At 43.4% G+C, this 12,688-nt stretch overlaps 1 protein-coding gene across 2 annotated transcripts in view; it reads right to left on the reverse strand.

The window, feature by feature from the left end:
* RASA3 (RAS p21 protein activator 3) overlaps positions 1–12,688 on the reverse strand; it is a 194,720-nt gene that overhangs the window by 39,795 nt on the left and 142,237 nt on the right. For both annotated transcript variants that reach the window (XM_006883814.1, XM_006883813.1), the window contains exons 14-17: positions 10,187–10,310; positions 7,890–7,996; positions 6,002–6,079; positions 1,798–1,875 (exon numbers count right to left, since the gene is read on the reverse strand). In XM_006883814.1, the coding sequence (XP_006883876.1) occupies positions 1,798–1,875; positions 6,002–6,079; positions 7,890–7,996; positions 10,187–10,310 (387 nt within the window). The remainder of the gene's footprint in view (positions 1–1,797; positions 1,876–6,001; positions 6,080–7,889; positions 7,997–10,186; positions 10,311–12,688) is intronic.

Raw genomic sequence — 12,688 nt, forward strand, 5'->3', positions numbered from 1 at the left:
GATCTAAGAACTTAAGTGGGAAGGAAACCAGTTGGTTAAAAGAGGAAACAACACATCTAGCATACATTCGTTCTTCCATATAATGATGGGGTTAGGACACTTTTGGGTCTCCTCATTGATACAAGTAAAGTTGGAAGGATTTGGGAAGTTAGATGCAGGGCCCACCAAGTAAGATCAGCTCTTTCTTGAGAATTCTGGAACTTTTCCCTGAGTTTGTTTCTATCATAAAAAATAAAAGTGTCTAGTCCTCCTCCCGAAACTTGCCCCATTCACTCTTCCAGGGAACCTTGCATTCGTACCTTCATCCTGGTACCTGATACCTTAATAATGTGAAAGGCTGTCATTTGCTTATTCTTACAGAAGTGACCAGGCTTCAAGTAACACCAAAAGGATCTACCAGCATATTAAAAGGTGCTCAAGAATGAATCTCTAATGATGGGATTTGAGGTATAATAGGAAAAGTCCTATAGGGAAGGGCCAGTCCTTGGAAAAGGACAAGATGCTGGTATAGATGAGGGGTCTGAGAAAGAGGGGTAGATAAAAAGGAGATGGACTGACACAGTGACTAAAACAATGAACCTGAGTATGATGGAAATCATGGTGCAGGACAGGGGAAGGCTGGGATCTGTTGTTCATAGGGTCACTATGAATTGTAGCTTGCACCCAACAATGACATCCTAGCAATGGAGACAGATGTACACCTACCCAGGGCCTTACTGACCTTCCAGGCCTAAGACAGGCATCTCTTCCATTCCTAGTAGCCAATTTCCCTACATGTTACGGCAGGGAGGGACCTTGCTGCTGAGCAGAACTACTCCATGGCTTTTAGATTCCTTCAGATGATGACTAAAGGACCCACATTCTAGCTGCTCTGAGCTCAAGTACTCACCTTCCTCATCTACACCTGTGTTTCTTAAGAGAGCACTGACACAGAAATCTTTGAAATTGCTCTTAACAGCAGGCAAGAAAAGTAAAGTTTTACAACCCATTCATGTTTCTCCCTCAAGCACTGTGCTCTTAACTTCGGGTCTAGGGTGTCAGCGATCTCTGCGATGCTGTCAGGCACTTGGGAGTGACAGGGATCAGGTATAGCTGTGTGGAGGGGGCAAGCTGGGATACAGACAAAGAACAGATGAAGTGACAGCCAAGGGATAAGAGGCTCGGAAGCAGGGCACCGTGGTGATAATCTCTGAAGGTATAACACGCAGGCTGGCTCCGAGAGGGAAACGTAGATATAAGTGTGAATGATCAGAGGCACGAGATATCAGATTGCAAAGGGCAGTAATGACAAAAAGAGCTCAAACAAAAAGAGCTCAATAAAATTGTTTGTTATGAACAATATGCAGGTATATGCTGCGTAAAGTCTGCAGGGAGGAGGGGCTGCCTGGGAGGGTGCCAGGGGGTGCCAGTCAGTGGTGGGACAGGTGCTGTTGAGCTTCTGCAGGGGCTGTGGGGCCGGCACTGTTGGGCTTGCAGCTCCCCTGCAGCTGCAGCACCTCCACTGTATGCCCTGCCCGGCTGCCCCTCAGGACTGGGCCTTTGGGGAGACACTGGCTGTGACTGCTCACTCGGTCCCACTTTTCAGAAAACCATCAAATGTAGGCTCTCACACAGTCAACGCAGCCTGTGACATTTACTTGGATATATGTGTATCGAGCATTTAAAAATATATGGACTCACATAATGCAGTGTTAGTGCAAAGTCCAAATCACATGAGCATACATCGTGGATGCTAAGCCGTGCATGCTTGCACAAAGCAAGGGCAGGGGATATATAAACATTGTTGGTAATACTTACATTTTTTACTGCATCAGCGTATTTCTGCTCATTGAAGAATTCATAAAACGTAGCCATGTAGGACTCCTTAAAACTGGCCTGGAACAAAATAGGTTGCTTAATGAAGGGCTAAAAATATCTTGGCTCATGGCCCACATCTGAAAAATCTAAAGGCATGAATTAGGACAAGCCTAAATTACGATAATGAAACAAACTAAAAATCCTCTTTATCGCTTGGTAAATGATAACAGAACATAAAGTGCTTTCCCGAGAGAGTTGAGCCTGATGGATTAAGCACTGTGCTGTTAAACCAAAAGGCTGATAGTTGCTCAGCAGAAGAAAAAATGGGGCTGTCTGTGCCTGTGAAGATTTACAGCCTTGGGAACACTATGGGGCAGTTCAACTGTGTCCAACAGGATCGCAGTGAGGAGATGCTGACCCGACAGCAGTAAAGAGTTAGGTTTTGTTTGTTTTAGAACAAAACCAGTGAGCTATCGTACTGCAGTTCTTAATGTGATTGGCTACCAATGAAAAGGTCGGTGGTTTGAACCCACCAGCTGCTCCATGTGAGAAAGATGTAGCAATCTGCTTCCACAAACATCTATAGTCTGAGTAACACTGTGAGGCAGTCCCAGAGGCAGCTGTGAGGAAATGACCACAGCAGTGGATTCTGGTCTTTTGCTCTATCAAAGCTAGTTGAGTCATGGTGTCCTGTGTGTCTCACGGTAGAGCTGTGTTCTAAAGGGTTTTCAGCAACTCATGTATAACTGACATAAAATCATAGAAAGCTTATGAAAAATGTCTTTATAAGAAGAATTCTAGTTGAACTGTGTTTTTAATATTTATTTAAAGGAATTTCTCTGGTGAAATTTTTTGTTAAAAAGTACTTGGGCAAAATGACTCAATACTCCTTGCACATATTAATTTACTGTTGTTGTTGCTGTTAGGTGCTGTTGCATCAACTACTACTGATGGTGACCCTATGAACAGCAGATCTAAACCCTGTCCTATCCTGCACCATCCACATTATTTCTGTCACGTTCAAGTTCACGGTGGCAGTCACCCTGTCAATCCATCTCACTGAGGGTTTCTTTTCTTTCTCTGACTTTCCACTTTTTCCAGTGTGATATCCCTCTCCACAGATTTAGTTTCTCCTAAGAATATGCACAAAGTAAGTGAGATGAAGTGTTCCCATCCTTGACTCTAAGGAACACTCTGACTACCCTTCCTCCAAAAGTGATCTGTTTGTTCTTTTGGACGTCCATGGGATATTCCATATTCTTTGCCAACACAATTCAAAGGCATTCATTCTTCTTTGGCTTCTGTATTCATTGTCCAACTTTCAGAGGCACAGGAAACACTTGTAAAGACCATGGCTTGGATCAGGAGCACCTTCGTTTTTAAATTGATGTCCTTGTTCTTCAGAATTTTAGAGAGGTCCTTGACGACAGATTCCACCAGTGCAATATGTCTTTTTATTTCTTTGCTGCTATTATCATGGGTGTTGACTATAGATTCATGTGGAGAAAGATTCATCAATAACCTGTGTTGTGCATATGACACAACCTTGTTTACAGAAAGTAAAGACCCGAAGCACTTATTGCAGAAAACCAGACTACAGCCTTCAGTATTGATTACCATCACATTATCAAAAAAATAAGAGTCCTCACCACTTGACCAAATAGGCAACACTAGGACAGATGAAGAAAAGGCTGACATTGTCAACAATTCCTCCATTTTACTTAGATTCACAACTGGTTCATAAATATCTGGGTTTCTGGTTTAAGAAGCTGCTCAAAGGGCCATATAAATGGTGATGGTTATGAGGTGCACATGGCTTCTGAAGTTCAAAGTTCAAGATCTGCTAGTGAAATCTTCTTGGACCTTGTACTAATCATGGACTCTTATTCTGCTTCAGTTTCCTCACTTGTGAGCAGCATTTATGATGCAAAGAGTTGTTCTGGGGCTTATATGGTCTATAACGTGCAACGGAAGTAGAACCCAATAGTATGAGAAGGCAAACCAGCGTGATTTAGTGAAGGGGCTTTTAAAGAAACTATTTCCAATGTCCTGCTTTTCAGCTGTGTTTGTGTGTGTATTTAAGTCCCTCTTAGACCACTCATTTCAATAGTGCATGACTCCATTAACTGTTTTTTTCTTCTTTAATGAACTTATTTCTATATGAGTGAGAAGTCAGTTTTCTAGTCAACAGTTCATATACATTATGTTTTGTCACACTGATTACACCCCACATGCATGTAACAGTATTCTTCTCACTTCCTCTTGTGTTACCTATTTCCATTGGTCCTTCTTTCTTTCCTACCACAATACTTAGGCTGTCCACATGTTTCCTAAATATGAAAACAAGGTGAGTTTTGTGTAGATCTTAGATTGCAACACAAGTGTTCAGCTAAGAGTATTTAGCCTTATAAACTAGAAGTGATTGGATGGAGGAAACCAGTCAGTACATGTTAGTATCTCTTATTGTCATGTGCTATTGAGTCTGAACTGATCCTCCAGTGAGTTTTCAGAGGCTCTAAATCATATGAGAGGAAATTATCCATTTTCCTCCCACGGAGGAGCTGGTGAATTCAAACTGTAGACCTTTTCTGGCAGCACAACTCCTTACCATTAAATCTCCAGAACTCCTCAGCTTGTTAGTTATAAGAAATCTTTTCATTTGCATAACTAACTCTGATTCAGCTAAAACAAAAAGTTCACCACCAAAAGGGGTTGGTTATTTGTGACATATGGATCATCTACAGCCCTAACATTTCATTCTGAGTGCAAAGCACAAACAAGGCTGGTAGGTGAATGTCTCCTGGTTATGCTTTAACCCCTTCCAGTTACTACAACAACAGCAACACGAGAAGGTCCCTCATTCACTGCCTAGAACATTAGGTAAGCTAGAAATGAACTCCATACTTAAGCACACTTCCACCAAAGTCTCAGTTCCTCAAAATGATGTGTTCTTATGGAAAAAAAACCAAACCACAAACCTTAGAGGTATGAAGATCTATTAAGGGCATTTCACAGGACCTCGTGGTCCTTTAGAAGGCACATCTTAATATAGTCAAAATAGGTTAAAGTGAATGGCAATAGTTGCACTGGAAGGGAAAACAGATTTGCTGCCGAAAGGGTTAAGATGAACATGTGTGTACTTAGAGTCGAGGGAGAGGTAGGAAGGTCTCCCCACAGCTGCCTAGGAAAAGAATGAGGGGTGCCACTTCTGATTGCATGGAGGGAGTGGGGGCTCAGGTGTTTGGCTTTCAAGCCACCATCCACTAAAGACCGACTTCCTATGCAGATGTCCTCAGCTGCTCAAGGTCAAGGCCATCTGTAGCATTTGCTACACCTGGGGAGGAGCCAGCCACTAGCAAAGCTGGATGGGAGAAGGCATTACATCATCAATTTAGGATAAGTGCCTTCTGCCACAGGCCAAACTGCACATACTGAATTGATGCAGTTCAATTAACTACCTTCCAAATCTATTGGTATAAATCAAATACATACAGTTTTGTTACGCTGGTTATGAATAAAGTGTCAGGTGCTATTATGGTTTTCCTCTCAAAAAGTAAAACTATTGCAATTCAAGAGAGGCAGAGAAGCCCTTGGAAGACTCTGAGAATTATTTACTAAGGTGGCTCGAGGGAAGATACGGGTGCTGATTTTACTATTAGGAGTGCCTTTATAAATGTATGCATTTTTCTTTATATTCCACATATTTCATTTACATTTTCAACATTTTCTTTTGAGTGAAAGTTTACAAATACTATATTTTCATTCTATGTTTCACAGACATTTTGTTTTTTAACATTGATTAAAATTTCTTTAATACAATTAATTACAATTTCTAATCAAATCCTGAGCAGCTTCAGTGGCCAAGTGGTGAGCAGCTGTGCTACAATCTGAAGACACACAGGTTCAAAACCACCAGCTGCTCTGTGGAAGAAGGATGTGCAATATCCTCCTGTGAGATTAACTACCTTTGAAAACCCACAGGAGGCTCAGCTATGGGTTGGTTTGGATTCAACAGTACATAACAACAACAACAACAACAATCAAATCCTCACACAGATGGAATGCAGCATGGAAGGTTAACAGGAATGAGCAGGAAGCAAATATTAATAAACAGATAAGTTGTGTAAAGGGAAAGTGAACAGAGTTGCTTTTTTAAAATCCAAGTATTCTCAAAAAGTAAAGAAGGCTGTAATGAAAGACTTACAGATTTTGATTTGGATAAGCTGCCAAGAGTTTGAATCGTCTTTGAGATGAGTGTCAAAGTTCTGGAAGTCTGTGGATCCTGTTGGAGAAAGTAAATGAGAAATGTTAGTATTGCTCCAAACTGTTGTGACTGATGGCAGAATTACACAGCTGAGAACATGAACGACAGAATACAAAACAAGGCAAGGGCGTCCATTCGCACTCGAGGTGTAAACATGCAAACGGGCTTACAGAAACTGAGTCTGTTACTGTTAAGCCCTTCTACTCAGTGTATTCCATGGACCAATGCCAATGGCATCATCTGGAAGCCTGCCAAAAATGCAGAATCCCAGGTGCCACCATAAATCTACCAAGTCTACACTCAGACAAGATGTTCAGGTGGCTCCTGTGAACAGTCAAGTTAGAGACACGCCATTGCCTGTTAAATGGATTCTGGCTTGTGGAAGCTGCCAGTCTTTATAGGAGGAAATTGTCTATTTTTCTCCTGTGAAGAAAGAAGCTGGTGGATACAGTTAGCAGCACAACATAAAATGCACTGCACCACCAGGGCTTCTTAAAGCATGAGAAGCATGGCTTTACTCAACCCTATGTGCCTACTATGTAAAAGGAAGGTCTTAACTTTAGACACACCTCACTGGGGTTACTTGTTTTACCTGTTCCGAATCTCACAGGTAATTCTGCCTGTAGATTTCTCTTTTGCTCTTTGAATGGGTTAAGATGATTTAACACAAAACCAACAACAACAACAACAAAGAATGGGTCCATTGCTGTCTTATCCCTTCATTCTGGTTTCTCATTTACATTTTCACTCTGCTTCTCTGTTACATTTGTCACAGTCCACGAGAATGTAAATGTTGTGAAAGCTGGGGCTCAGGCCTATTCTTGCTTCTCCAGGCTCCAGATTGGTGCACAAAACATATTTGCTGATTGACTAAATTAAATAAAGGAGTGTATGTTGTTGTTAGGGGAGTTCCAATGGTATCATGGTTAAGGAGCTGCATTGTGAACCCAAAGGCAGGTGGTTCAAATGCACCAGTGGCTCCTTGGGAGAAAGATGGGCACTCTGCTCCTGTGTTTCCAGCCTCTGAAAATCCACGGGTGATACAGCTACGAGGTGCTTCTGACTCGAAGGCATGTAACAACATGTTGTTAAGTTCCATCAAACTGATTTTGACTTCTCATAATGTCAGATGACAGAGCAGAATTGCTCCACTGAGTGGGTTCAAATTGTCAGCCGTTTCATTAGCAGCCAATGTGCTACCAAAACTCTTCGAATGAATGTACATATGGTCACACATGTTTGCACAATCATACTCGATGTTTGATTTTGGTTTCTGGGTTTGTTTTGTTTGTTTTTTGGTGGAGGGGTCCTAATAACAGCAAAGGGAGCTCTGGAGGCCTAGTGGATAAACTGCTACATATCAACCCAAAGGCACCCAGTTTGAACAAACCAGCTGCTCCCTGGGAGAAGGAGGGACCATCTCCTCCCATGTGATTTATAGCCTCTGAAAACCTGCTGGAGGGAAACCTAAGAGTCAGTTCCAACTCGACAGCACATTACAACAAAAACAACAATAATAGCAGACAGTAGCTAAGACTTTACTTTAAACCAGCCAAATATTTTTTAAATGCTATATAGTCTCTATGAAAATGTGTTGTTATCAGAGCTGACATGCTTAAAAAGAGAGACAGCAAAACCCACTTGGAGACAAAGGAAACTGTAGGTGTGTGACATGTTCACAAGCCATTTTACAGCAGAGTGGCCCGCAGAGCACCACTGCCAGGCTGCCTGCCAGCTCAGCGCCACGAGAGGACTGCACCGAGTGCCGTCAGCTCTGCTGATTCACAAGGAGCCTGACAATGCTCGCAGCCACCCAGGGCTCACTTACTGTGTGGTGAGGGGTGAGCTGGAAGAGATTGGGGGACAGAATGGCAGGAGCGAAGAACCGCAGGAAAATGAAGCTGCTCACAGCAGTATACCTCACGTCCAGGTCATCTGCAACCAGCAAACAAGAAAAAGCCATTGCACTTGCCATCGGGGACGCAACATTTTCATAATTTAGTGCACCTTGTTTTCTGTCTGCCTCTTTCTCTACTGACTTGTTATTAAAGGGACTTTTCTGGGGAGGAACTTGGTCTCTCAAGCACAGCATCTGTTTGGTATATGAGGTTGTAAACAGATAGAGATCAATTTACCAGGTCCTAATGGTGATAAAAGGGAGACTGGCTCATTATTTGGTGATATACTCACATCTGGGGTGAGACTTTATATTTCATTCATTACCATCTTATTCCAAAAAGAATTGAAGACATACTTGGATGCACCTGGTAATTGCCTTTCCAAGAACACTGCATGTTGTCATCATGATATGAAGAGCACCAGCTTCTTGACAAACAGGCTGTGACAGCCTTGCAGCGCCAGTGCAGGCATCCAGGGTCCCATCCAAGGGGGCAGTGAGCTGATGCATCCAGCCAGGTGTGGACAAAGGGCCTGCGGTTTCTAAGACCACCATTACACTGTGTGGACAGTGACACATCTGGGCTACAAGGATGGTTCTGCAAGGTTTTCCAGCCAATGTCTGTCTCCACAAGCTAGGAATTCTCAGGGCAATTTGTGGAAGGATGGAATGAAATTGGCATATGAGGTTCACTTGGCTTGGGGATGGAGGGCAGATATGCTCTGCCTTTTGTGAATGATTGCTTTTGAGAAGCTGGCCTCCCATGGTCTGGAGAGCTGCACACCATGCCCCAAGTCATTAGTGTTAATGCTGTTAATGTGAATTAAGGTGAATAAATGTGAACGGTGTTCCTATAGCTACAGGAAAACAATATTTCCTTAGCTCTGCTAACAAGGAATTCTGTGTAAAGTGACATATGGCAACACACGGCTGAATTCAGAACAATGGGAGGGAAAACAGGAATTCTAAAGAATTCCTCTCAGAGGTTGAGGGAGATTATGATGTGTTTGAAATGTGATGTTGGAGAAAAGTACTGACTATTCCATGGACTGCCCAAAGAACAGACACTTTTGTCTTGGAGAAGTGCAGCCAGAGTACTCCTTAGAGGCAAGGCGGTGTGTGTGTGTGTGTGTGTGTGTGTGTGTGTGTGTGTGTGTGTGTGAAGCTTTGACTCATATATTTTGGGCATTTTGTTAGGAGAGGCCTTGGAGAAAGACATCATGCTGGAAAAGGTAGAGGATCAGAGAAAGATGGCTTGACACAGTGACTGTAACAACGGGGCTGAGGATGGCAGAGACGGTCAGGAGGGCACAGGATAGGACAGGCTGCTCACAGAGTTCCTGTGAGTCACAGTCAACTCAACAACACCTAACAGCAACAACTCTCAGTTCTCCGGGAAACCCCTTATTCCCGATGTTTTAGTTTTCTCTTCTTGTGAAGATGAAAAGCCTTCCCATGTACACTAAACAATGCCTCATAATTTACTTCAAGCAAAAACTGCTGGGAAAATGTGGTGAGGGTCCATCTTTCTTGGAGAGAGCTGGAGCACTCATGGAAATAGGTAACATTCCATTCTTAAATAAACACTATCAGGTTTACCAGGTGCTGACCAACTAATTATGATTTGTGATAACCCTATGCATTTTAGAGGAGAACTCTACTCCGTGGATTCTCAATGGTCTTCCCCACCCCACTCCACCCCCGCCAGATTTTTCTTCTGAGGCCCCTTGGGCTGGACTTAAACTTCCAACCTTGTGGTCAGCAGTTGAGTGCATACATGGCTTGTAACACCCAGAGACTCTAAGAAATAACCACCAAGATAAAAGCACTGTCAGGAAGGTGACTGGAGGGGCTGGCACTGGGAGAGCTCAGCCATAAGAAGAAAACTTGAGAGAGGATGGAGGAAGTGTTCGCTGTGATGACAATGGGTTCCTAACAGACTCTACCAGGAACATCAATGCGGAGGAAAGGACAGCTCATGTTCTCTCACGCCCTGATGTCCACTCACTAGACGTGAGGTAGCCTTCTGGCGCAGCAGGTTAGGAGTTAAAACCATTTCCATTCCACGCTGCCTATGCAGACTCTGAAGTGTCCTTTTGTTTGGTTTGGTTTTGAAGCCAGGCCAAGGGCTGTCAGACATATGGCAGGTGGGAAGAGAACTGCTGGGGGAGGGGGAGCTGTGGTTATTTTTAGCCAGGGTAAGTGTATTCTGAGGAAGAGAGACTCACCTTGGAAGCGCTTGGCAGCAGACTCCCTCAGGGAGAAGAAAATATCGCACATGACAGTCGGGCAGCTCACACCAGACTTGGAGATGACATTAAAGATTCGGTCCACGTACTGCCTCAGGTTCTCCTGTAATGTTGAACACATGTCAAACAGGTCCATGTGGTGCCGTTACCCACCTAAGGGCCCCAGTCTGGATCTGTACGTTCCCCAAGGGCTGGTCCACATTGGCTGGTACCAGGCATCTCCACTAAGATTAAGGGCTGAGGGACACATTCACAGAATGTCCAAGAATAGCTGGGACAAGGGGAACTCAATGGGAGTCCTGATTCCAGGCCAGGGTCCCTGATAGATATGGGTTTCCATGCTGAAGGGACAGCCTCAAGCCCAACTAGCCTCTTCCATGGGGGCCAGTTTGCTTACATGTCTTCTCAAAGAGGCATCTTCTGGCTACCCAAGATCCTTCTTGTTTTACTTGCCTCCACAGCTGTGGCCTATCTCTAACACACCACACAACTGTTTATAGTCAACTTCACTGGGACGGAAGAAGATTTTATCTCTTGTTCACTGTTAGTTAAGTCTCTCCTCCTGGGGATAAGCACATAGAATATGTGCACAGGAAACACTAGGATGGATTTATAAATGGTGTTTAGATGGTTGGGCCAGTGTGGAGATGAAAGTCGGAGGAATAGCAGATGGAAGGATGGGGTAGAGGAGTGGAGCAGAGTGGAGAAATTAGTGGAGGAAGCAGCAAAGAGAATGGAAGCACACAGAAGGAAATGTAGAGGGATGTTTCTGTTAGGTGTTATCAAGGTGACTGCAATTCATAGAGACCCTATGAACAACAGATCAGATCCACGTCCTATCGTGAGCCATTCCTGTGATCTCTGATATGCCTGAGCCTACTGTGACAGTCATTGTGTCAATCTATCTTGTTTAGGGTCTTCCTCTCTTTCCCTTATCCTCCATTTTTCCAGCAGGATGGGATGACGGCCGGAAGAAATTATTATGATTGTCTACTTTTCCTGCCTGGATCTGACTGGGTCTCACTGAGCTGAGTTCCCTGTCTCCTCAATTTCCTCATGAGCCACCTCGTAAAGGTCCACTTTCTTCTCCCATCTAAATCATCCCCAACGAGCTTCCATGGTGAGCATAACACTAAGCAAGTTTGATCACATCACTGTCTACCTTAAGATTCTCTAACAGCTTCTTCCTTCTTGCCTTCTGGATGAAAGCCTTCCTCTTTCTACACCCTCCTATATTTAGATTCCTTGGACTCTGTTATTTCTCTCTCCTAAGCCCTTGGCCATGCGTACCCTCTGCCTGGAATGCCTTCTCCCCTTTTCTTCTTCTTCATCGTCCTCTTTAATCCCTCAAATTCATTTTATTCATCTCTACACTGCTGCTGTTGCATATACTCTGACTCCAAACAATCTTACATGTGTCAGAGAAGACTGTGCACCAGAAGATTTTTTCAGTGGCTTGCTGGTCAGTAGTAGGTTGCCAGGCCCTTCTTCTGAAGTGCTTTCAGTTGAATGATTAACTGTTTGCACCACCCAAAGGACTCTTCTTTAAACAGTACAGATTTTATACATTTTTCTATACAAAAGAAGGAGCTCTAGTGACCTAGCGGGTGCAGAGTTGCGCTGCCAATCCAAAGGCATGCAGTTTGAATCCACCAGCCTCTCAAGAGGAAGATGGACATCTCCTCCTGTTCAATTTACAGCCTCTGAAAACCTGCTGGAGGATCAGCTATGAGTCCCCTTTGACTCGACGGCACATAACAGCAACAATATAAAAGACATCCTTCTTAATACATTAAGAAAGTCCCAAACCTCCATAAAAGACATATGGAAAATGATAACATTTTGCAATGGTGAAAGAAATTTTTCACTGGAGTTCTGGAGAATGTGGAGGAAAAACCACACTATCTTTTCCTACCTTGATATCATTAGCTGAGTTGAAAGTCACTGGGACATTAATTCCCTGAAGGCAGGAAATTTGCCTGTTATTAAAAGGTACGATTAAAACTTAGCATGAAACATAATTCCTTGAAGGCAGGAAATATGCCTTTTACTTAAAGGTATGTTTAAAAGTTGGCCTAATCCTCATATAAAGGGATTAGAGGAAAAGACAAAAACTTCAGGTTGAAGTGGGAAAATCAGAGAGTTTCGCTTGCTGTGTTTTTTTGCTATTTTTTAAAATAAAGAATATAACTCCCAGGAGCAGCATGAGGTGCTCAAAGGTTAGGTCCATCTGTTTGCTGAGGTGAAGGAAAGAGAACAGGTGGCGTTGTTTGATTAGGCAACTGAGGCCCCCTCTAAGAGGAATGCTTCTAGATTATCCCAGGAGACAGTGAAGAACAAGGGAGCGAGGGATCTCACTTGGGAAACCCAGCTGAATGCAGCAGTTCATGGAGGAGGCAATGTTAGTTAGAAGAAAGAAAGGGTGAGCAATGAAAGATGAGAAACAGCATCAATCTGGGCTTGATGATTTTACCCTAAACA

The sequence above is a fragment of the Elephantulus edwardii genome, unplaced genomic scaffold (assembly GCF_000299155.1).
Source record: "Elephantulus edwardii isolate Elephantulus edwardi_28Jun2011 unplaced genomic scaffold, EleEdw1.0 scaffold00030, whole genome shotgun sequence".
In the NCBI taxonomy this organism is placed as follows: Eukaryota; Metazoa; Chordata; class Mammalia; order Macroscelidea; family Macroscelididae; genus Elephantulus; species Elephantulus edwardii.